The sequence below is a fragment of the Arvicola amphibius genome, chromosome 2 (assembly GCF_903992535.2).
Source record: "Arvicola amphibius chromosome 2, mArvAmp1.2, whole genome shotgun sequence".
Taxonomy (NCBI): Eukaryota; Metazoa; Chordata; class Mammalia; order Rodentia; family Cricetidae; genus Arvicola; species Arvicola amphibius.
The window spans coordinates 41,687,130-41,710,891 of NC_052048.2; the positions used below are offsets into that span (position 1 = coordinate 41,687,130).

At 38.0% G+C, this 23,762-nt stretch overlaps 1 protein-coding gene across 1 annotated transcript in view; it reads right to left on the reverse strand.

The window, feature by feature from the left end:
- Nucleotides 1-21,961, reverse strand: part of Cntn4 (contactin 4) — a 353,211-nt gene extending 331,250 nt beyond the window's left edge. The window contains exons 1-2 of the mRNA XM_038319285.1: nt 21,786-21,961; nt 13,335-13,510 (exon numbers count right to left, since the gene is read on the reverse strand). Coding sequence (XP_038175213.1) covers nt 13,335-13,510; nt 21,786-21,961 — 352 coding nt within the window. The remainder of the gene's footprint in view (nt 1-13,334; nt 13,511-21,785) is intronic.
- Between the last annotated feature and the right edge of the window lie 1,801 nt (nt 21,962-23,762).

The window sequence follows — 23,762 nt, forward strand, 5'->3', positions numbered from 1 at the left end:
ACAAGGAATAGGTTATACCTTTGGAAGTTTAGCCTCCAGTGACTATATTTTTCCAACGAGGTCCAATGTTTCCACAGTTCCACTTATCTTTTTTTTTTTGCAATAATGGCATGAAACTATGAATCCATCAGTAGAATAATCTATTATTAGCTGAGAGCCCCTTTTGATGCAATGATGGGATCAATTAATTGAGGATCAGGCCTTCAGCAAGAGACTTTTGGGGAATACTCCCTGTTTAAATGGCAGTAGGCTCAGACTGACTCTGCACACAGACAGGTGGGGCCATCTATCAACCTGCACTGTTCATCTGTTGTGCACTTTATTAAGTGAGAGGACACGTGAAGACAAGAAAGATAAGGACATACAGTGGTATTCAGATGTGTTAGATAAAAAAATCCAAACGGTTCCACTTCTACGCAATGTTCAGAATAGGAAAAGCCATTGGAGATCGAAAATAAAACAATACTTAGGAGGAGAGAAGAGAAACAGCATTATTGGCTATAGAATTGCTTGCTAGACTGATGCAAACCCTTCGAAGTTGTACAGAGATGGTGGCTTAACAACCTAGTGAGCATAGAAAGAAATCGGTGACAGCTATAGCTCTCATCAGGGAAATTTATAGTATTAAGGACAAATCCTATACTGATGACTTATTGGGGATAATACCCAATTTTAGAAATATAAGAACATTTCTTCATTCAAGGCAATATGGCTGCATGTTAAAGGCAATTCCTGCCTCTCTACTTTCATCCATTCTTCCTCAAATACTGATCGCTCCCAGTTATAGCTTTGTGAAAATATTCTTTTCTTTATCTTGTCTCTACCATATTATGTAGCCCTAGCTAACCTAGAACTCACTGAGATCCAGTTTCTGCCTCCTGACATCTGGGTTAAAGGTATGTGCCACTGTGCTGAGCTGCTTTTTGTCAATCTAGGGGCTTTGGAGAAACTACGAGAAAGTAGTCAGTCAGAGACATTCGAAATCCATTTGTTGATGTCCACGCTTCATCATATATTCTACTTCTAGGGATTTCAAATGAGGGTCTTTGTAGTAGAGTAAATTTAAATTTTATGTGGCCAAGCTAACAGATTACACTTTGCACAGGAATATTTTTTTTCCAAATAGGAGAAAAAAAGTAGGTGCTATGAGAAAATGCTAACGCTATGAAACAATGCAACCTTTAAAGCAAATGAACACTCTGATCATAATTAGTGTGTACCCTAAATGCAATTTCAGGGACAAATGGCTGGACCAAAGTGTCATTCATTAAAGGCCTAGAAGCTAAGACAGAATTGACTCACTGGAAAATTCTGATAGAATAATTGAGGTCATGGAATCCACATTTACATCCTTACCTGATGCTTTAATCAGATTTAACCTCTGAACTCTAAACCACCCTTTACTCTCCAAATGGACTGCACACTGTAGTTGGAATATTCAAAACTAGTTGCTGTGTTGCATAAAACACATGTCAGCTCCGGGGTAAATGCTCTCTCACGTTACAGCCCACTCAGGAAAAGGTGCTGATCAGGAAGATGGTAGCAGCTAACCCTTGCGAGCACAGGGCCTTTCTGGGGCTCGAAATGTCACAGCATGAGTGATAACAGTGCCTGAGAGACTACAGCAGAACTGTTACAGCTGCAGGTAGGTCACACACTCTAAATGTGATAATAGCCAGTTTCTGGGGCTTTAGAATGCCAGACAAAAGGGTCAAATTCAGGGAGAATGACCTAGAAAAAGCAAGAAATCCAGTGAGAGTGACCCAGGGCTAACAAACTCCTCTGAATCACTTCAAATTATTGCCCTCTGAAGAAAGGGCCAATCCTGGTCCAAGCGGGAGAATGAAACGTGCTGGGGAAACAGAAAGGTTAGTTTTTGAATTTCTTCAATAGCCATTGTCATTATTTGGTCAAATTATACTATTATATAAAGTTCAAAACCCTGTTATGCACTCCATGGTAAAAGGCAGTGTTACCCGAAATGTCCACAGATAAATCCCTGTTTCACCGAGGCCATTACTCTCATACTAATGCAGCTAAGTAAGGCAAGTACCACACTGTTTTCATTGCCCAGGCTGCTTTGTCATTTCTGGATCAGTGTCAGCAGAGGAGAGGCAATGCACTGTGCATCTATTTGGTCTGTTGATTTTTCTGAGGCAACCACCCGAAAGGTAGCAAATGTGGCATCTTCAGAGAGCCTTTTTTATTCCTTTTAAAACATTAGAGTCTAGACATCCAAAATGAGTGCACCAGCACAGCTGTGATCATGCCAAAGGCCCAGGGGACACTGCTTTGCTTCACCTAGCTTCTGATGGTGGCACATGCTCACTGTCTCCTCTGCCTGTATCACTCATAGCATCTATGGTTACAAGGTCTCATCTTGTCCATCTTCTCTTGTACGGGTTTATGATCCATTAGAGTAGTCCTGTGTGATCTCATCTCTGGACTGTAGAATGGAGCAGCGGGCTGTGTCCCACCACCCGGCTAGCTTTACCCAAAATAATTACACAGAAACTGTATTCATTTAAATACTGCCTGGCCACTGGCCCGTTATCTGTAGCTTCTTATTGGTTGATTCTCATATCTTGCTTTAACCCATATTTAGTAATTTATATAGCACCACGAGGTGTGGCTTATCAGGAGAGATCTTAACCTGTGTCTATCTCAGAGAGGAGAAGCATGGCTACTGCATATGGCGACTGCCTGAAGCATCTCCCCACTGCCTGCTACCCAGCATTCTGTTCTGTCTACTCCGCCTATCTAATTTTCTGTTCTCTTAAAGGGCCAAGGCAGTTTTTTATTAATAAAAGTAACACATAGACACTCCTCCACCACTGGACCTTTAATTATAACCGAAAAGACTTACAAAGATAGGGTTATCACAGTGGATCACAGGGCTGAGTTCCCAAAGTCCAGTTGAAGAGTGGGAGGAGTGAGAATATGAGCAAGGTGGTCAAGACCATGATGGGGATACGCACTGAAACAGCTTACCTGAGCTAATGGGAGCTCACCAACTATAGCTGGTCAGGAAAGGAACCAGCACAGGACAAAATGAGAACCTCTGAAAGTGGATGACAGTGTTATGGCTGGGGCAGACTGCAGGGCCACTGACAGTGGCATCAGGATTTATCCCTACTGCTTATACTGGCTTTTGGAACACATTATGTTTGGATGAAACCTTGCTCAGCCTAGATATAGTAGGGAGGGCCTTGGTCCTTCCCCGAAGCAATGTGCCTTACCCTCTCTGAGAAGTGAATGGGGAGTGGGGTGGCAGGGTAAGGAGGGGAGGGAGTGGGAAGTGTGATTGGTATATAAAATGAAAAAAAAAGTTTGTCTTTTTTAAAAAAAATTAAAAAGATAGGGTCATAGTCACAATTTGCAAATACACATACCTTGGGATTTGTTGCACTAGTCTCTAATTGTTGCTATAACACAATACTATAGGGCAGGTAGTTAGCTTTGATACAATTAGAAATTCTCACAAATTCGGATGCTATGACATTCAAGGTTAAATGGGAAAGGACTGGCCATCTTGTGAGAGCCTACATGGTGGTCTAAGGACCATCCTCTTTTCAAGGTGCAGGAAAAAAATGCTCTCAGGAATGACCTTATGAGGCAACTATCCCCATTTTGGGCAGTTAAGATTTTAATATATGAATTTTGGAGAGGAAGTAAATAGCTTATCAGCAGTAGTTACCACGCAGCATATTAAAGATAGTCAATTCGACTGCAAACTAAGCCTAAGTATTTGTATGCATGTGTGACTGAAGGAGAGGGGTCCAGTTAGAGGATGATTGGCTTGTGTTCCCCTGTCCCTGGATACAAACCTATAGTGTTTAAAATTTAAACTTTAAAAGTAGTTATCATTGCTTAATTAAAATTATTTTTAATTGTATTGACTAAATTATTAGTTCATAATATTGAAAAATACTTATTTTAGCAAATTCATTGATTATAGCAAGTGATTTTTAAATTATTTTTGAATAAGTTTCCAATGTGACATTCCATGTGTATTTATTATTATACTAGATCTTATTCCTCACTCTCCTCCATTTCTCCTCTCCCTTGCAGGTCCAAACAGTCACTCGTTTTTCTTTGCTATCTGGTGTGTTCAGGTATTGTCTCATGCTTCCTGCCATGCTTCATCCCTCACAGAGGTGCGGATGAATGAACTGACTTTAATTTCACTCATTTTTAAAAAGACATGTCTGAGCATACTTTTAAGGATTCACATTGGTAATTTACATATACTTATTTTCATATAGACTTCAAGGACATAATTTTTCATATATTATATTCTTAGAATGCCTCTATACTTTAAAAATCAATAAGTAACAGATAATTTTTTCAGTCAGAACATATTATTTTTTTGTCTTACAGATTCCAAATGTAGCTGTGAGAATTCTGAAAGGGGATAAACCTAATAGCTAATGATTACAATTGACTAGCGTCTGTTTGCAATTAAACTCTTAAGGTTCACATTACTGAATTTTAAACCAGCATCAGTTGTCGCTATCAATGTCTCAACTACTGCACTTGGTGGCAGAAACTATTTGCTTTTATGAGAACATTTCCCCAGAAACTCAGCAAGTCTTGGATTGAGTTCTTCTAACCAGTCAAATAAAAAGAAAAAAAAAAATATTCTTACATTGAAGACCCAAGTTTCACTGTAAATGTTTTCAGTTTTGACACCCAAATGTTCCTCAATTAAGTTTTAATTGACTTAAATATTCACAAATTATTTATCGAAACAGCTATCTATCAACATTTTGTTGCTCAGAAACAAAAGTTTGCCTATTTCAGCAGCTTTATTAATTAAAAACCAGTCAAGCCAGTCACCAAGCCGGCTGTCTTTCAAACTCATGTCTCTTGTTCTGGCTGACTGCCTATTCTACAATTCAGCTGTGAACAAAAGCTATTTTTTTTAAATATTTCAAACAATGGGCATTTGAAAGTTATGGCAAATACAAGAAATGATTAGAGAACAAAAACAAGGCTGACAAAATCCTCATTATTTTCCATGCAATACTTTTCTATTATTATCACCGCAAGCCACCTTCATCCTTACAGTAGATGATGTGCCACCGTTAGGAACTCAGACAAAGCTGACTGTCGCAGGCACAGGGAAAGACTTTCCACCAGCTGCCATGCCTCCATCTGACACTTTTCCTGTACAAAATCAGGATGACTGGCACAAGTGACAACCGTTACTGAAATTACCCTCTGAGTGGTTTTTATATTTTCCTTTGTGATACTGGGAATTGAATATACAGGAGGAAAAGGCTCTGCCCCTGAGTATGCTCCCAGTCTTAGTTACTCCTCCCTGATAGATACATATGCAATATAAGATTAAAAGATGCCAGAATGGAGTGGCTTTTGTACTCTATTCCATTTATCACCTTCATTTTTTCTCTTTCTTTATTTTTAAGTTTCCACTTCTGTCTTCTTTCCATTGTATAAGCTCTGGGTTATCTCTGGACCTTGTCTCTCATCTCCTACCTCAAGTTCGATGTCAATAGGGAGAAGCATAAGTCTACATGTCACCTATACTAGCACTATAGGCACTTGCCAAGACAATGCCAGTTTTCCTGTATCAGGCAGGTAACTGGATTTTGTTAAAGGAGTTAATTGTACAATGAACAATTTGCAGCTACTTATGTATGACTTATAGTCATTGACAACTTGAGATGATGAATAGCTTAGGTCTTTTGTTCTGCAGATCTGAACTGTTATAAAACAGCTGAACTCACTGCAAGAAGGCCCCAAACAATATTTATAAAGCTATCAGTTTGATGAGCTAGGATCTGAAGCTATTAGGTTATTCTCTTGAAAGCTCTTCATCATAATCAACATTTAAACTACATCTTTGTCATCTGTGGGGGAGGAACGATATGGGAGCAAGAAACTTGTAATATGTCATGTTCTGTTTGGGGATAACAGTTTACCCACCCACCATTGTTTGCCATAAAATATCAATATTTATAGTGTTTTACAATCTACTTGAAATAAATTGGATATTTGAATTATCTTTTCAAGCAGAAATATTGTTATTAATTAATCCCATTATAGAACCTGAAACAAATTATATGAAAATTTGAGTCATAAATATATGTACAATTATGGTATACAACAAAATGCATCTTCATGTTAAAAGCAAATCAACACCATAATGTTAACAAGAAAATTTATAACAAAAAATGTTAAACAGCAATTATGGATTATTATAGCAAAGGTTATAAATGTAATGAAAAACCTGCTTGCAGCTGTCAAGGAATCATCTTATCAAACATCCAATTCATTGTGTTCCACACAAAGTGCTTTAGGAAAGTGTTGAAAGTGGCCCAGGGTTACTGGCAACTGCTTGGGATCCTATGCTGGTATCTACTCCTTTCTACGTTTCTTGGGTGATTTCAATTCACTAATTTTCATGTCCTTCTGCTATAAAATGATCTTAAAGTCTACAAATCCCTGGGTTACATTGAGAATTTAAGTGGGATAATGCTTCCAAAATGTTTAGCATAATATCCAATATAGAATAATAAAAGTAAAATAATGCTAATATTCCTTAAGCCATACTAAAACATTACTTAGGAGTATACAAGTACTAGTTACTTTATCCTTTTAGCCAAAGAAATAGAGTAACTAACTTCCATCTTATGGGCAAAGAATCTGAAGTAGGGAGAAATACCTTGTCTAAGGTCATAGGCATCTAAGAAGGAAACTCACTCCAAAGAATTGCCTTCATGTATTGTATTCTTATCTAAGATAAGAATGTAAGAATTTAAACATGTAAGAATTTAAAATGGCAGTTACTGTTTTCATTTCAAAGGGACAGGACAGAGAGGGAAATATGGGAAAGAAATAAGAGAAAAGGGAGAATCATTACATAACTTTCTAAGGCTAGGACCTCTTAGAGGATTTTTGCATCTCTAAGAGAGGCATGTTTCTACCCCACAGAGCTTCTGAAGTCCAGAGATCTATAGCTGCAATTGGAGAAACAAATAAATTGGAGCACTGAGCCAAATTCCATTCCAACTGTCCAAAATAGAATCTCCACTTCTCAAGCCTGTATCTCCCCCATTTTTTTCTATTATTTTATTCATTTATTTTTTTTCTGAAACAGAATTTCTTTGTGTGGTCGTGGTCGACATAGAACATACTATGCAGTCCATGCAGTTCTCCAACTCACAAACCACTTGCCTCTGCCTTAATGTTTGGATTAAAGGCACATACCGACTAGCCTGGCTCAATTATTTCCTTAATGATAATTTTGCAAGTGTAGAGATGAACATTTGAATTTGTTTGTTTATTTGCTGTTTGGCAGTGTTGGGCATGGAACCCAGAGTCTTGCCTATGTTTGGAAAGCATTCACAGAGCTACATCCCTGGTTCCCCATGATCCATGTCTATATATTAGGGAAAACATTCACTGCTGATGACAGCATCTTAGTTCTAGAGTAGATCTAGTCTCAAATGCCTGGGGGTAGAAGCATGGAAGCTTGGAGATGAAGCTGCAGCACCCTGTTTTACACACAGTCTCTGGAAACACGTCTATCATGCATGGAAATAATGCTTTGAAAATAAATGTTCTCAACTTTTTCTACTGTTTCACTTGCCTGTGGAAGAATGACAACAGTTAACATGACTTTCTTCTGGATGATAGAGAGGATGGAATAAACGAGGGTTTGAGAAATCCAGCTGAGGGCTGGATTTCCTCGACTCTGAAAACTATTACCCGTGTAAAAAAATGAATAGTTCATCTATTCCAATCTTAACTTTCACTTTTAGAAGGATAAAAACTAGTAATTATGTGAAGTCCCTTTAGCCAGAAAATCCACACGATTGAAGATGAGGATCAAGGCTCACGTATATGGTACAGGGCAAAGAGTGTAGACAAAAAGTAACATTAGTATTCAAGGATTACATGAATGCTCAAGGACAAACATAATCTAAAGATATTTAAAACTATCAATGCCTCACTTAAATTTTACTTATTAAGAATGATATTTTACTTCAACCAATTGAAAATAATTTTTGAATAGCAGTGTGAACGAGAATTCCTCGAAATGGGTTACATCTGCCAAGACTAATTAGAACTGTGGTGATGGGGAAATGTTGGAAAGGGTAGGTTGAGAGCCTAATAATCCTCTCTGGGACTAGAGTTAGCCCTCAATACACCCAATACTTTCCCACATCTGTGTAGGAACTAACATCCTGTGGCTAATAAATAAAAACCTGTGTAATCGATTAACTTTAATAGACTACAAGCTGCCGCCAATCCCAAAGCTAAGAATGTCATCAGATAGCATTTTAGGCCTACAAGAGGCTCTTCCCAGACTTTTTGTTACAATCTTTCTGATGTTTTCACTAATGTATTTAAAAATTGCCTTGATTCATAACCTTGTTCATTACATTGCTATAAAAACTTCACGAAACTGTTCCCATGTTGAAGCATGACCTTGAGTTGTATTTTCTGGCCATGGTCAGTCAGATTGGCTCCAGAATAAATTATCATTTATTCCCTTTGAGGTGAGAGCTGTGGTTTTTTTTACATCAGTAACATCTTTCAATTTATTTAAAAAGCTAGAAAAATCTTCTTGAAGCTAGAGATTGATAATGAGGAATTTCAACTCTAAAAAAAATGGTCAGAATATAAAAGGTGTGTATTTATAAAAATGTACCTTTTCCAACTTACTTTTAGAAAGCTACTCAGTACTAAGGGGGAAATATCTGCATTCATACAATTCAAGCACAATTGCAGGATGGTAATGTAGGTGTGTCTTCTATCTATCTGATGATTTCATTGATTAATAACAAAACTGCTTGGCCTGATAGTTTAGAACATAGGTGTGTGGAGTAGACAGAACAGAATGTTGGGAAGAAGGGAAGTTCGGCAGATGCCTCAGGCAGTCGCCATGCTTCTCCTCTCCAAGACAGACACAGGTTAAGATCTCTCCTGGTAAGCAACCACCTCATAGTGCTACACAGATTACTAAATATGGGTTAAAGGAAGATGTAAGAATTAGCCAATGAGAGGCTGAAACTAATGGGCCAGGCAGTGTTTAAATGAATATAGTTTCCGTGTAATTATTTTGGGTAAAGCTAGCCGGGTGGCAGGACACAGCCCGCCGTTCCATCTCCAGGATGGAGGCAATGATTTCGGGTCTTTCAGAATGGCAACGGCATCAGAAGAATCAAAAACAAACAGGAAAATAATCAGTCCTTCAAAGTTTTATCAACTCCTGTAAAAAGAGCAGAAATGCTGTGATGTTGAAGTAGAGGCCTAGAGGAAGGTAGGCAGAGGAAAGTAAAAAACAAAATGTATCTTGTTATACAAAGAAAGGAGCTATGGAAAATAGCTCTTAGGCTGGGTCATAGCTAATATTCTGTTGCTGTGAAGAGACACTATCACCAAAGCAACTCATGACTGTGGAATTGCTTACAGTTTCAGAGGGTTAATCCTTTCCATTGTGGTGGGAAGCACGACAGCAGGTGGGCAGGCATGGCACCAGCGCAGAGCAGTAGGGTAGCTGAGAAGTCTGTTCTGCAAGCAGGAGGCAGAGAAACAGGGCCTGGCATGGGATTTTGAAACCTCAAAGTCTAGGCTCCCAAGACACATGTCCTCCAAGAGTATCTTACGTCCTAATCCTTCGCAAACAATCTTCCAATTTGGAGGCAAACATTCAGCTATACTAGCCTATGGAGGCCGTTGTTCAAACCACCACAGACTGTTACACTGAAGTTGAGAGTGAAAGAGCCTAAGAAGTCAGCTAATCGAGAGTGGAAGAAAGGGGTATTGGGAATCAGCAAAGAGAACAAAAGTATCAAGACTCTGGTACCAAAAGAGTAGCTTCTCATTTTTTGAGAAATTAAAATAAGACATAGTGATGTATTTTTTTAAGGTACGGCATAAAGCAAGGAAGTTAAATGATATAATTTACATTTTTAAAAGATTATTTACTGTTTTATGATAAACAGCTGAAGTGTAATACTGAAGAGACAGTATATCCTAATTCTGTAAGGGAATTCCCTGTGCTTTAGGGATAAACCGAAGTTGGGGTTCAATTATAAAATAATTGGCTAAATTCGCAGCTAGCTGAGCAAGAATGCATGGAGAAAACTAGTGTAAGAGTTTGACCTGACCTCATCTTAGTGAAGTTCTCTATGACATACGTGGTGTCATGGCCAACACATACTAATTATACAAGTGTAGATATAGCCATGAATTTTTGCTGCTACTGAGTTGGGAAGACAATCAATATCTCATCTAAAACATAATAAAATGATAAAAACACATTCAGTTTTATGTAGTGTTGAATCATACCCAGTACCTCACACATGCTTGGCAAGCACTCTGACAACTGAGCTGTGCTCCAACCCTATGTCTTCTTCTTATAAGACAAAATTTTATTCTCTGTCTTAGAATGGCCTGGAACTCCTGTGTAGCAAAAGGTGGCCTTAACATCATAGCTATCCTCCTTCCTTGGCTTCTCAAGTACTGAGAGTCCAAGTATCAATCACCATACGAACTTAACGAAAGTTACCTACACTAAACACTTCTACAACATGTAGGGGCTTTGAGTCAGTGCTCTGACTTCAATTCTGACATTCTGTCTTAGTAGCCTGGAAGAAAAAAATGACCAACTTGTCCATCAGCATTTTCCATATTAGGAAACACATAGGTTTGGAGTGGGAGAAAGTTATTCCCACCTGCAAGGAAGGGATGTATAATGTCCTAAGAGAAACCATCATGTTAGAAGGGGCCTTGAAAAGAAATATACTTAAACAAGTTCAAATATGGTAGAACAAAAGACTACTCATGAGAAGGGATATATAATGGAGGAAAATACTATATTCTGAATTTAGTGTAACAACATGAGATAATTGTATAAGCTGTAGATTAACAATAAGGTTATTGTGATGACACTGACACTTTTGAAAATGTACAGTCTGGTGGTACATTAGCTTCACTGGAAGTTCACAGCATGAATACACTGGCTTTCAGTGTCCTCTGCAAAGGTCACAGCACATGTAAAAAATTGTAGACCTATTTTTAGGGCCATAACTTGAGAAATGAATTTACACAAGAGTGTGTTGTCAGGAAGATAATTCCTTATTAAAAACTTGAAGGAAAAATAAATTATGGGATAAAATATAGTTTCAGGGCTAACTAGTTTCAGTAAGAACAGAAAAGAGGCTGGAAAGATGACTTAGCAGTTAAGAGCACTGACTGCTCTTCTAGTGGACACAGAGTCCATTCTTATCACCTACATGATAGTTTATGACTGTCTGTGACTCCAGTTCCTACAGATCCAATGCTATCTTCTGGCCTCTTGTGCATTGTATGCACATAGTATACAGACACACATGTAGACAAAACATCCATAAACATAAAACAAAATGAAAGATTGTTAGCAACAACTCTGGGACAGAAAGTTTTCACAGATGCTTATGTCAATAGTTGGTGCAGGAGAATTGTCTGTATTCTGTCAGTCATGTATTTCAATAAAACACTGGTTGGTTAGGCAGGAAGTATAGGCAGGTAAACCAGACAGGAAGTAGAACAGGAGAATGCTGGGAAGGAGGAAGCCCATTCCTCGCATTCCCGCCCAGCCCACCAAGAAGCAGGATGTGATCTGCCCCACTGAAAAAGGTACTGAGGCACATGGCTAACATAAATAAGAATAATGGGTTAATATAAGCTGCAAGAGCTAATAAGAAGCCTGAGCTAATGGGCCAATCACTTTTATAACTTATGGAGATCTGTGTGTGATTTTCTTTTGGGCTTGCCTGCTGTGGGGTACCAGGTGGGGCTGAAACCCCAACAAGGAGGCCCTCATGTTACAACTAGTGATACAGGATGAGAAAGTGGCTTTCAAACGTTGGTCTTCAGGAATATCCATCAACAAGTGAAACAAGGAACCCTTCATTGGGGTTAACTGTTCTATTCTATTTAAATAACTAACCTTAAATGTAAAATCCTATCTTTGTAATATTTTTGCTAATAAACAGGCCTATACTTTTATAAAAGCATAGTCTTGAGAGGTGGTAGAAATGTATTTTTTAAATGTCTATTCTAATGTTAATTTACTGGCAATAGTATCTATCCTTCTCTTTTTGTTGTTAAAAGTTTGCTACAAAATACAGAAGAATCACAGTCTCAGAGTTGCAATTCACTGGATTGATTTTTCCCTATGCTGAACACCTATGATTCTATAATTGTTTGGTCGAATAAGCCTAATGAGAGTCACCTGTCATTACTAAAAATTGAGTATTAAACCAAGAGGTAAATGCACTTTGGTTTTGTGACCCTTAATCAGATGTACTACCATCCTATTACTCTGCTTACCTAAGAAAATTGAAGACTATCTCAGGAGAAATTTACAAACAAGATAGCTCCAGAATCTGTTATCTACAAAATTTCATTTCTCCATGAGTAAAAATTCCATAAATGCAATACAAGATTAAATGCTGAATATTATAATAGGTATATTTGATATTCAGTTCCCAGAGAAGGTTTTGTTAATGAGAATATTCTACAGTGTTCCCACCAACAGACTTAGTAATTATGAAACCTTTGATATTAACACATTGCTATATGAGTTAAAATTTTATGTAAGGTAATATATAATCATATACAAATGCATACATTTAAAAAAAATTGTAGCTGAACAGCAATCCTCAAGGTGTATGCAACAGACCATTTACTTACAGCTTCTGCCTCTGGATTTTGATTTTCAACTCTTTATTTCTAAATTCTACTTTCCTTCACACAGGCAAAGTTTTTTTATTAAATGTTGATCTTAAGACATGGCAATTTATTTTCCAGTTTTTTAACTCAGTATATAAACACAAAAGGTGAATAATACTTTACATCTACTTTTCATTATTGGATTTTAAAATATTTTTGTAGTGTATGAAAAGAAACAGAGAATTGTAGGTTTTACTGGTAAAATGACAACCAACTATATCTCCATCCCAATGGTTATGGTTAAAAATACTTACTATTGACTATTAGGTTGCTGTTAGTTCTATTGCCTTTTCATAGATGCTGTCTTAATGTTTGTAGGTGTGGCATGTATGCATTTATTATGTGTAAACTTTAACACATGTAAACTATGTCTGCTTAAACCATCATATAACCAAATATAATATAACCAAGCTATGTCAATTCTTCTGAAGCATACCACTTCCCTCTCATGTTCATAGTTCTTTAATCACATAAAATATTTTCTAATCTGTGTGTTCTTTCAGAAGGTACTGGTTGTAAAGTGTATTTATACAATGTAGAAAAGCTCAAAGAAACATTTGGGGTGGAATATAATTGCTACTTACAAGCAAACTGAAGCTTTGCTTCTCTGCTTACAATTGTTCCAAACGAGTTTGTTGCTATGCACTGGTACGTTCCAGCATCTTGGGTTTTATTGGGGTTATTGATCAACAAGCTGCCTTCAACAACACTGTAGCGGAAATCCATACCAATGTCAACATCTGTTCCGTTTAACTTCCACCTATAGTATAAAAAATGCCGGTAGATAAAGCCTTGTAATATAAATCAATATTTCTGAATTGTCTAAAATAGATAAAAAACTATAAAGACCATGAAATATCATCTGTGAGCTTTTTGAAGCATTGTAAAAAGAAATATTAGAAACTGCCTACTCAGCAATGGTGACATCTTCAGTACTCATGGAGAAAGAGAGTCCTCCTTTGTAGTAAATGATATTAATCAAACTTTAGCACATGTTCCATGACGACATAGGATACTACAAATAATTATCTTCTTACAGGGAACAAAATTTTCCACATGGGCTTCTACAAATTTCTTTCAAGTATAACTTCTCAATAAAAAGTCCTTTTTCTGGTTAGCAGTTGCTGTTTAAATAGGTATATCAAGAGGATAGAACATGCCACTTTCAGAGAGACAGCATCAGAGTGGCTGAAATTGCAGTTGAGCTGATTTGATTCAGTTCTTAACTTGACTGAAGTGCCTGGTTGCAAAGCAAAGGAACTCTATTGATCTGAGATGCTTTGGGGACCAAATCTGCCTGACCATGGATCAACTGGATGATCTCTTTAGTCACCGGCACTCAAAATGTCAATCAACTGCCCCAGTGAACTGCAGGCTATTAAGTAACCAAAGCAAAGAATGTTTCCTTGTCCTTCTGTTACTTGGGACACCTGTGCATCTGACTGTAGCAGCAAACCCAATAAATTAGTTTGCTGGGAAATCATATTTTAGTGGCTAAGCTTTGGTATGAAAATCTCCAATTCTGTTCTCATAGTCACGATATCCGAGGAATGAAAGCTTATCTGAGTCAAATTACCTTTCAGGCATTCATGGGGATTCATATAAACTTTTGAACTAATATAATTCAATGACTGTTTTTTGATAGCTCGTGAATTACCAAGGCTCTCACAGGAGTTGAAAAAAAATACAAAAAGATTGAAGCACATAGGAAATTGATTCAAATCAATAAAGGGAGTAGAGATTGAGAATTATTCATTTTACTTTCTTAAAATAACAAGAGCCATTACCTAAATAGGAGTGTGTGTGTTTGTGTGTGTGTGTGTGTGTGTGTGTGTGTGTGTGCGTGCCCACCTGTCGTGCAATCCTTGATAATATCCCAGGCATTGTGATTAGAAATGTATAATGCACAAAAATTTAAGTGATAAAATTGTCAGCCTGTTAGTTTCAAATTACATGCTCAGGTGGTGCGTGATCTGTGTGTGTGTGTGTGTGTGTGTGTTTTAGAGACATGGTTTCATGCTGCTCAGGCTGGCCTTAAACTCCCTTGGAATTGAAATAACGCCAGATTCCTGATCCTCTTTCTTCCATGTACCAAGTGGTGGGATTACAGACTTGAGGCAGTACACAGAGCACCAAAATCAGTCTCCATCTCTGAGAATACATCTGATGGTGTCGCCCATTGTTTTTAAATTCGACACTCGGGAGGGAGAGGCAGGCAGAGTTGGACACCATCCTGGTTTACAAAGTGTGCTTCAGAACAGTCAGGTTTAAACAGGGACACTATCATAAAAAGAAAACAAGGGGGCACATCTTCCAGTGAAATTCTTTTCGGTACTTCTCGTCAAAATGTATCATGTGTCATCAGCTGTCTGGGGGATGTCCTCTTACTCCTTCATGCAAAGATTGCTTTAGCCACAAGACACTTTACCTAAATCACTTTCCACTTCTGCATTCTCACTTTCATGCATCTGGAACTTAACCCCGACTGCTCCATAAACACTTGTAGAAAGGAAGAGACTCAAAATTGTGCTTCTCTGGGATGTGTTTGAGCTTTGAGCATACACACAATTTATGAACCTTGCTCGTCTCACCCAGCACAGAGGCATGGGTATGGGTTTATTCACAACGGTGTCTTTGAAGTATAAAAGTCTAGAAACAGGAGGGCCAGGAAAGTCGGAGAGAAGCACAAGTAGTTCTTAGCTCTTTATGTGTTTGTTTTTCAGAAGCTGGATATTAGAAACTGACAGTGTTTTTAGGCTCTGCAGTAATTCTCTCTGTGCCCTGACACAGACAAGAAAGTAATAAGCAATAAAGAGAACAGCCGCGTTCCAGCCCGGCAGTACTGGCTGCACATGAATCTCTAGAACTGACTGCCTGCCTTACACATTGGCTCTTAGTCAGCTGATCACGTCTTGGCCATAACTCTCACTCCAAATGATAGCAGAGCAATTTAATATGACAAATCTAAGAACTCAAAGAGGAAATTGCAATATAATGTGAGCTGCAAGCAGAGTGTGGAGTTTGGGAATGGGACCATGTGAGTCCTTTTAGAGGACAGGCTGCGGGAGTAATGACACCTCTGTAGGTTTCTCTCCACTTGTCACCTCAACCCAAAATGCTGTGCACAAAGTCCGTTCATCTACTTTATTGCCAGTCTTTACATATGAACAGCAATGGGGAAGGGATTATTTAGAAAATAAAGTGCTTTATGAGATATGCTATAAAGCAGACATGGTGTTTTACTGCAATGCAGTCAGTGCTCATTCCCATTGAATGTGGATTGCATTGCGAATTTCTCATCTCATTGCATAGTGAAACACTTTTGAAAATCTCACAATTTAGTTTCAGTGTTTGAGGAATCTTTTAAGTATTGGTAATGGAGAGGCAAGGCTCATTTGAAGTAAATAGATTTTCCCAGGGGGCCAGGCAAATTGGTGTCTTGTAAGCTGACTTCTGAAATACTTGGCGGAAGCATGCCTGAATTCATTTCAGACAGCAGGGCTGTACACAGGCAAACACGGCCACCTCGAACCTCCCCAAGGCATATTTCTGCAGACTCTGTAGCAACTCATTGTACAGATTCACTGCAGGAAAACCTTTCCTGTTAAGTGTTTGAACCTGACACTCAGAGAGGGGCAAGCCCTTTCTGACTTGGAATTGGTTCTCTGCAGACACAGTTGAATACAAACTTCACAGCAAAGCAACTCTAGCCAGGTGTTTGGCAGCTTCCTCCTTCTCAGAAGGGGTGCTGGGTGAAATAAGTAATGTCACCTGTCCTTAAGGAACTTGAATACAAGAGAAGTTGGCATGAGGCAAAACTTCATAAATTTTCTGGGTCAGGGTCAATCCTTTCAGAACTGAGGGGCAGACACAATGAAAAGAAAAGGCTCAGTCAAGGGGCTAAATGTAAAGAAAAGAGGTCAGTTAGGATGTCATAGGGAAGGCCTGCAGCTGAAGACCCCCATGGAGCACCCACTTTGGAAATTTTCCTACTTGTTCAAACCCCTGAAAGTCAACACCAAGACTAAGAAAGTTCAGCTAGCAAGGTGTTGGAAAACACCTGATCTCTCGATTCACCCTCTTGCTCTTTCCTTCAACAACAGGGAGTTTTGAGCTGCTGGGTCCAGACTACTATTATGTCACAAGCAAACTGCTGGAGGGATTAAGACAAGCACCAGCGCACTGCCTGGAATGGCTAATGCATTTGATTAAAAGCTCTCCTCAGCTCTCTCCTGCAATCTTTAAAAACATAATAGGTTTCTGTTCTATGGCTTGTTTTAAATAACAAGGCAAGCCCCTGTATCTAGAAACACAATGTTACAAAGGCAATGTTAATTAAAGGTCACAGTTTGGGGAAAAACAATGCAGCAACTTGCCAAACTCCGCTGCAGAATTTGTTTTCATTTATAGCTAACATCTGAACTTACCCTTGGCTGTGTATTCAGAGTGGGATCCGTTAGCTCATCATTTATGTATCTGAGCAACTTTGCCTCTTGCATTTGTTTTTACCTTGCGGTGTGTTTTGAAATCATGAACGTAGCCTTGAGTTTACTGTATGATACACGGGAAGATGAGCATTCAGATTGGTCAGGATAGGGTAGGGTTTACAGGTGATGCTCTCGAGTCACTATTGACGGTGTTGTTTCACTTTCAAAAATATCCTGCGTCACAGGATACAAGGTATGCTCACTCAATTATATGGCCCACTCTAATTAGTTGTTCTTTTCCTTCTGGAATGTTCTTCCCTTCTTTATCCATGTGGCCGAGCAGACCCTCATCATTTCCTTTTCTCTGGAGTCCTCACTACATCTACCCATTACCTCTAAATGAGGGTTTTTGTAAATTCCATCAGCAAGCTGGTAGTCACTCTACTGTGTCTTCATGGGTGCCTCATCCATGCCAAGGCAGGAAGGGAGCGCTTAACAGCACTCACTTCCATCCCCCAACTCTTACGTTTTCTCTGCACCCTGTTCCCAGATACTCCCTGAGCCTGGAGGGGTGGTATATAGAAGTATTTTATTCACATTTGTAATAACTTTATTAGCATTAAATTAGAGTACAGATAAAATAAGTTGTATAAGATTATTTTGTAAGGGATAATGAAATAATGAAGATTTATATTTAATAAAGTGAATAGTATTTACTACTGTAATCACTTTGATTGGAACCATACCTTCATCCATGTATAATCTTCAGTTTCATTCCCATCATGTTTTAATTGATTATTTGTCATGGGTGGTTCTGAATGTATCATCTCAGAATATTCTAATCTGGCCTATGTGGGCTAAAGGCTTATGGATATTAACAGAACTAAGAGGTCCCTCTGACCGTCATTCACTTTCTAAGATGAAAATGCCCTGTGATGAACATCATTCCAAGGCCAGAAGTGAGGTGAGCACAAACATCCATTGCCTTCTGTCTTTGCTGCAATCTAATCAGATGCTTCAAGCTCCTGCTACTATGGTTTCCCATCATGGAGGACCACACCCTTGAAGTGAACCAAAATAAACCCTCCCCTGTGTTGCTTCGGTCAGGGTATATTGCTACAGCAACTGGAAAAATAGCTAAGGTACCATTACTTTCTTAGACCTGATACATGTTGCATAACCTTTCTATTTGATTACTTTTTTTCATGTTTTGATTTTAGGCAATGCTTTGCCTACTCTTGATATCAATTCTCTACCAAGAAAAAAATTTACTAAACATACCATCCCCCATCCATGGCCTATGATTTTGCTCAGTTCAGTCTATTCCATTGAATGGAATATTTACTATTAATGAAGCTAAACTTTTTAAAAATGATTTGTATGTCTCCTGTTATAAGAAATGCCTTTTCTTCTCCCAAAGTTAGAAATATGCATGTCTGTTTTCTTTCCTCTTATAAAATGTCCCATTTAGGGCTTTTATTAACGTGAAATTGATTTCTGTGAGTAATGTGAAGCAGGGATTCAGTTTGATTTCTTTCTGTAACCACATGGGCAATCCACTGTCCAGAGCAAGACTTTTCAAAGTACTTCCATTGTGTCATGAATTTTAACTTTCTTTTGATTTTCACAAGAAAGTATTCTCTTTATTATCCAGGTTTAGTGCAATCAATTTTATGTGGAATTACTCTCACATCACTTGGTTTAATTCTGTCTTTTCATAGCTCAGGTCTTCTCCCTGGGATCATTTTTATCCCATCTCAAAGATTTTTTTTTTTAGAATTTCTTTAAGTGAGAGTTTATAGGAATCAAAATTCAGTGTTTGTCTGTCTACAGACATGCGTATTTTGCTCTCCTTTAAAGAAATTTCTAATTAACGCATAATGTTTACAGATATTTATGGGTAATAATGTGAAAATGTGACATTTATATGAGATACATTGTCAAATTAGTGTGCTTTGCCCTTCATGATTAAAAACTCTTATTACACTAATTTATTTATTTTTGAGATAGGGCCTTATGCATCCACCTCAAACTCCTTAGATATTTGAAGACAATCTTGAACTTTTCTATTTTGCCTCCTTTTCCCAAGTAGCTCCTAAATTGTGCCTTACAACTGCGTACCATCATGCCTCGGTTATGAGGTTTCTGGGAGGCAAACTCAGGCTTCATATACTAAATAGCCACTCTAGCAAATGAACTGCTTCCCAGATCAGAAGAAAAGAAGGGAAGAAATAATTTATCTAGTTCTAGCTTATTTTGCTTATCTCAAGTACTCGGGTTTCAATCTAGGTCCTTGTACATGTTATGCAAATATACTACCACAACGTTTCATTCCTAAATTTTTCTCCTAGTTATTTTCAAATACATAATAAATTGTCATAATCAAACTTCAGTGTAGAAAGCTACAAGTTACCCTTATTTTCTGTATTTTGGTTCATGTTTCCAAACCTTTCTCTATTCTGTTTCCTTCATGTCACCTGGCAACCATTCTTCTACCATGTTTTTCTACAAGATCAACACTTTGGTTTCTACATAGGGGTATGAACATAAAGTATCATTCTGTCTGGTTTATTCCACTTATCATAATGTCCAGTGTAAGACTGACAGGACAGGATTTCGTTCTTTTTGTGCCAATAATCTTCCATTGTGTATGAATTACATTTTATTTTCATCCTTTCCCAGTTGATTCCATATCCTGGCCATTGTGTTTAACGATATAATAAACATGGAAGCCCAGGCATCTTTTTTACAGAATGATTTAATTTTCATTGGGTATATATCAACTTGGTTTTTATCAACTTGACACAAACAAAGGTCAGTTGTGAAAAGAGGACAAAAATTGAGGAATTGCCTCCACCAGATTGACATGTAGATATTTCTTTGGGGGCATTTTAAGATTGCTGATTGATGTGGGAGAACCCAGCCCACTTTAAGAAGTACAGTCTTTTGGAAAGTGGTCCTGGGTTGTATCAGAAAGGTAGCTAAGCAAACCATGGGGATTCAGCCAGCAAGAATCATTTGTTGGTGGTATCTGCTTAGTTCCTTCCTTCAGGCTCCCTCCTTGAGTTCTTGCTTTGACTTTTCTCAATAATGGACAGTAACCTGTAAAGCAAACAAACCCTTTCCTCTCTAAACTGGATTTGGTCTGGTGCTTTATATCAGCAACAGTAAAGCAAACTAGAACAGTACGGACTTGATAATTTTTAGTTTTATGAAGAACCATCTAATTCATTGTCCTACTAACAGGGAGTTAAGAAGTCCCATTCTCTGTACCCTCACTAGAATTTCTAACCTTTTGCCTTGTGACAATAGCCCCTAGATGTCCCCCTTCTCTGGTAGCATATGTTTCGTGGCTATTTTTTTTCACAAATTAAAATTTGACCTTTTTGGGTGTCACTGAGGATTCAATTGCCAGTCAACTGACATCTCATTAAAAATATCTGTATTAGAAGTATGGTTCTTTATGGCCATTTCTTTGATCTAGTGTTCCACAGTTTCACTGTTCTAGAAGAAAGATTTCAGGTTTTTGCTTCCTTGTTTGTTTGTTTTTGTTTTGTTTTGTACTTTTTGGGATTGTGTTGGGCTTCCTAAAGTTGGAGTGGATGACTTTAATTATTGTTGGAAATTCTGACTCTTTTAACAGTTATTTCTGCCTCATTCTTTTCTGTCTTTCATTTGGGAACTAAAAATGGCTGACTCTGACTAACCCCCTCTTCTTCTCTCCAGGCCTCTGGCCTCCCATCTACCTTTTTTATCTCTTCACCTCTTTCTGATGCCTTGAGGTGACTGCCACAGATCTGTTATCCAGCTTTCCAATTCTCTTTATAGACTCAACCCATTTCATATGAAAACTGAGACTCAGGGTCTAAAAGAAGAAACTCCTGACACTTTATTGTTCCAGAAGCTGGCAAGCTCATCTTTTCATTAGCATCTATCCTAAATGTGCAATTCTTGTATTTCCCTGGCTCATTTTGGAAAAATGTTCTTTGAACATTTTTGCACACTCCTGGAAGATTAGGCTTTGTCTTACAACACTGGTCCTGGCGAGGTTGCATAAAACAGCCTCAGATCATGTTTGTCAAGGTGACAAAGGTAGTTTACTGTTGGCTCTAAATTCATTTACTCTTAGACCCGTGTACTTCCTATTTTCCTACCAGCTTACTGACAATATTCAAAATTATATTTTATTAAATCTATGTTCTTAGGAATTGTTAATGTTTTCAAAGAGAGGGTCATTTAGGGTATTTAATACTTAACACAGCCAGAAATTCGGTTCTCTCTTTTTTTTCCACAAACAAATCTTTTCTCCATGTTTCTCAGGACACCTTACAATGCCTGACTAAAAACTCTTTCATCTTTAGTAATCTTTGAGTAGCTGCCATTTTTAACTTTAATAACATAAACTATATGCTCATTTTGAAAAAAAAAAGTATTGTTTTAGGCAACCAGGATCTCACTATATATCCCTGTGTGACCTGAAACTCACTATGTAGACGACAAGAATGGCCTTGAATTCACATAGAATCACCTGCCCCTGCCTCTCCATTGCTACGATTAAAGGCATGTGTCAGCATGCCAGGCTAGAAAAACATTCTTAAATCAACAAACCTGATGTGAGGTTTTGGATTCCCTTTAACTTCACAACTGAGTTTCACTTTTTTCTCCTCAGAATCCAAAGGAAACATTACATCACTTGGTTCTTGAACAAAAACTGGGCCGTGCAGGGTGTAATCATCTGAAAGAAGAAGAGAAAAGTTCCACGTTGAAGACCACCTTTCTAACATGAGCCACAACCAGGATCAATAAAACAATGAGAAAAAAATAACAAATGGAAAACAGAGGTGCTCAGGATTCTATTTCACTTTCAAGAAGAAATTTTCCACCGAAGCATAACCGCTGAGCAGTATTTGTGGAGTTAAGACAGGGATCCCTTGCCACATGTTGGTCAATTCTTTCACAAACAGCTTCCAGACACAAGCTGCCTGGCATCTCCCTATCTTCCTTCTATGTCTTATTTTTTCCATCTGCTTTGGCCCAATCTTCTATTCTGTTCACATTTTGTGCTTCCTACGTCTGTTTTGTGTGGCTATTATTTTGGAGGGCTGTGTAATGCCATCAAGTTAACAATTTCCTTCCTTGTAATTAAAGGCCATAATTGGAAACAATAATGAATTTTTTAATGAATAAAATGTTAATAAGAAACATCTCTATATTGAACACACACATGAAGCCTACTTAAAAATATTATGCAGACAAATAAAAAAATAAATCTGTAGTTCTGATTTCCAAACTGATCTTTAGTAAAGGACCAGTTTTAAAAGAACTGATCATGTAGTTGAACACACGGTAAAGGCAAACTGCCACGTATTTCCAAATCTTGTTACTGAAGAAGAGACTAGATGTGCGACACAAAGCTCAAAGAATAAGCTAAGTAGCTGTGTAGAGTATGTCTGAGGAGTAGACACATACACATATTGGTTAAATAACATCTCATTATCTATGTCCATAGGATTTTCATTTTTCAAAAACATGTTCAAATTCTATCCTTTCTCCCAAGTTATTTTTTAATCATATACTAATAAAGATAGTTTTCCTACAAGATGCCTCACCTTTTCTATCAAGGCATTGGATCTTTTCTTTTTCCTTCTTTGAATCATGAGTTTCCTAAGAGAATGATGACTGGTTTTGTGTGGGAACCTGGCACAAGTTAGAGTCATCAGAGAGAAAGTAACCTTAGGTGAAGAAATACCTCCAAGAGATCCACCTGGAAAGTATTTTCTCAGTTAATGATCAATGAGAGAGGGCCCAATCCATGGTGAATGGTACCATCTCTGGGTTTGTGTGGTCCCGGATTCTATAAGAAAGCAGGCTACAAAAGTCAGGGAAGCAAGCCAATTAGCAGCACCCCTTCATGGCCTCTGGATGAGCTCCTGCCTCCAGGATCCTGCCCTGTTTGAGTTCCTATCTTGACTTCCTTTGGTAATGAATAGCAATGTGGAAGTGTAAGCCTTTCCTCTCCAACTTGCTTTTTGGTCATGGTGTTTTATCATAGCAACAGAAACCTTAACTAGGACATTCATTTTTGACTCCCCATGTGGTATTAAGTACAGTTGTCCAAGGATATGTCCTATTTGAAATGATTTTTTTTAAATTTTAAAAACATTTAATTAGGCTCTGTTGGCATTTTTTGACAAATTGTGAGACAGAAGCACCACTGGCTATATGGTGACATGACAAAGATTACCACCCTGCTGTCAAGAGTCTATTTCACCTTTAGGCATGCTGTCTTGAAGTGCTGAGAGGTGCAGTTTCTAATTGGAAGACCTTTGTAAACAGTTTCTACTGATAGGTGATAATACCGTACAGAACTCTTTCAGGAGAATTTGGACAGAGGAACGTAAATCAAGGTGGTTTGGGGATTTAGTGAAATCTGGCAAGATCATTTGTTTTTAACTCAGACATCAGAAAATAAAGCTTCATGTTAAGGTTGAGGCATAAAGAAAATGAAGGGGACAAGATCACTGAGTAGAATTGTATTTTATTCTACAGATGTAAGGACTACATATAACTTTTGTTTTCTCATTC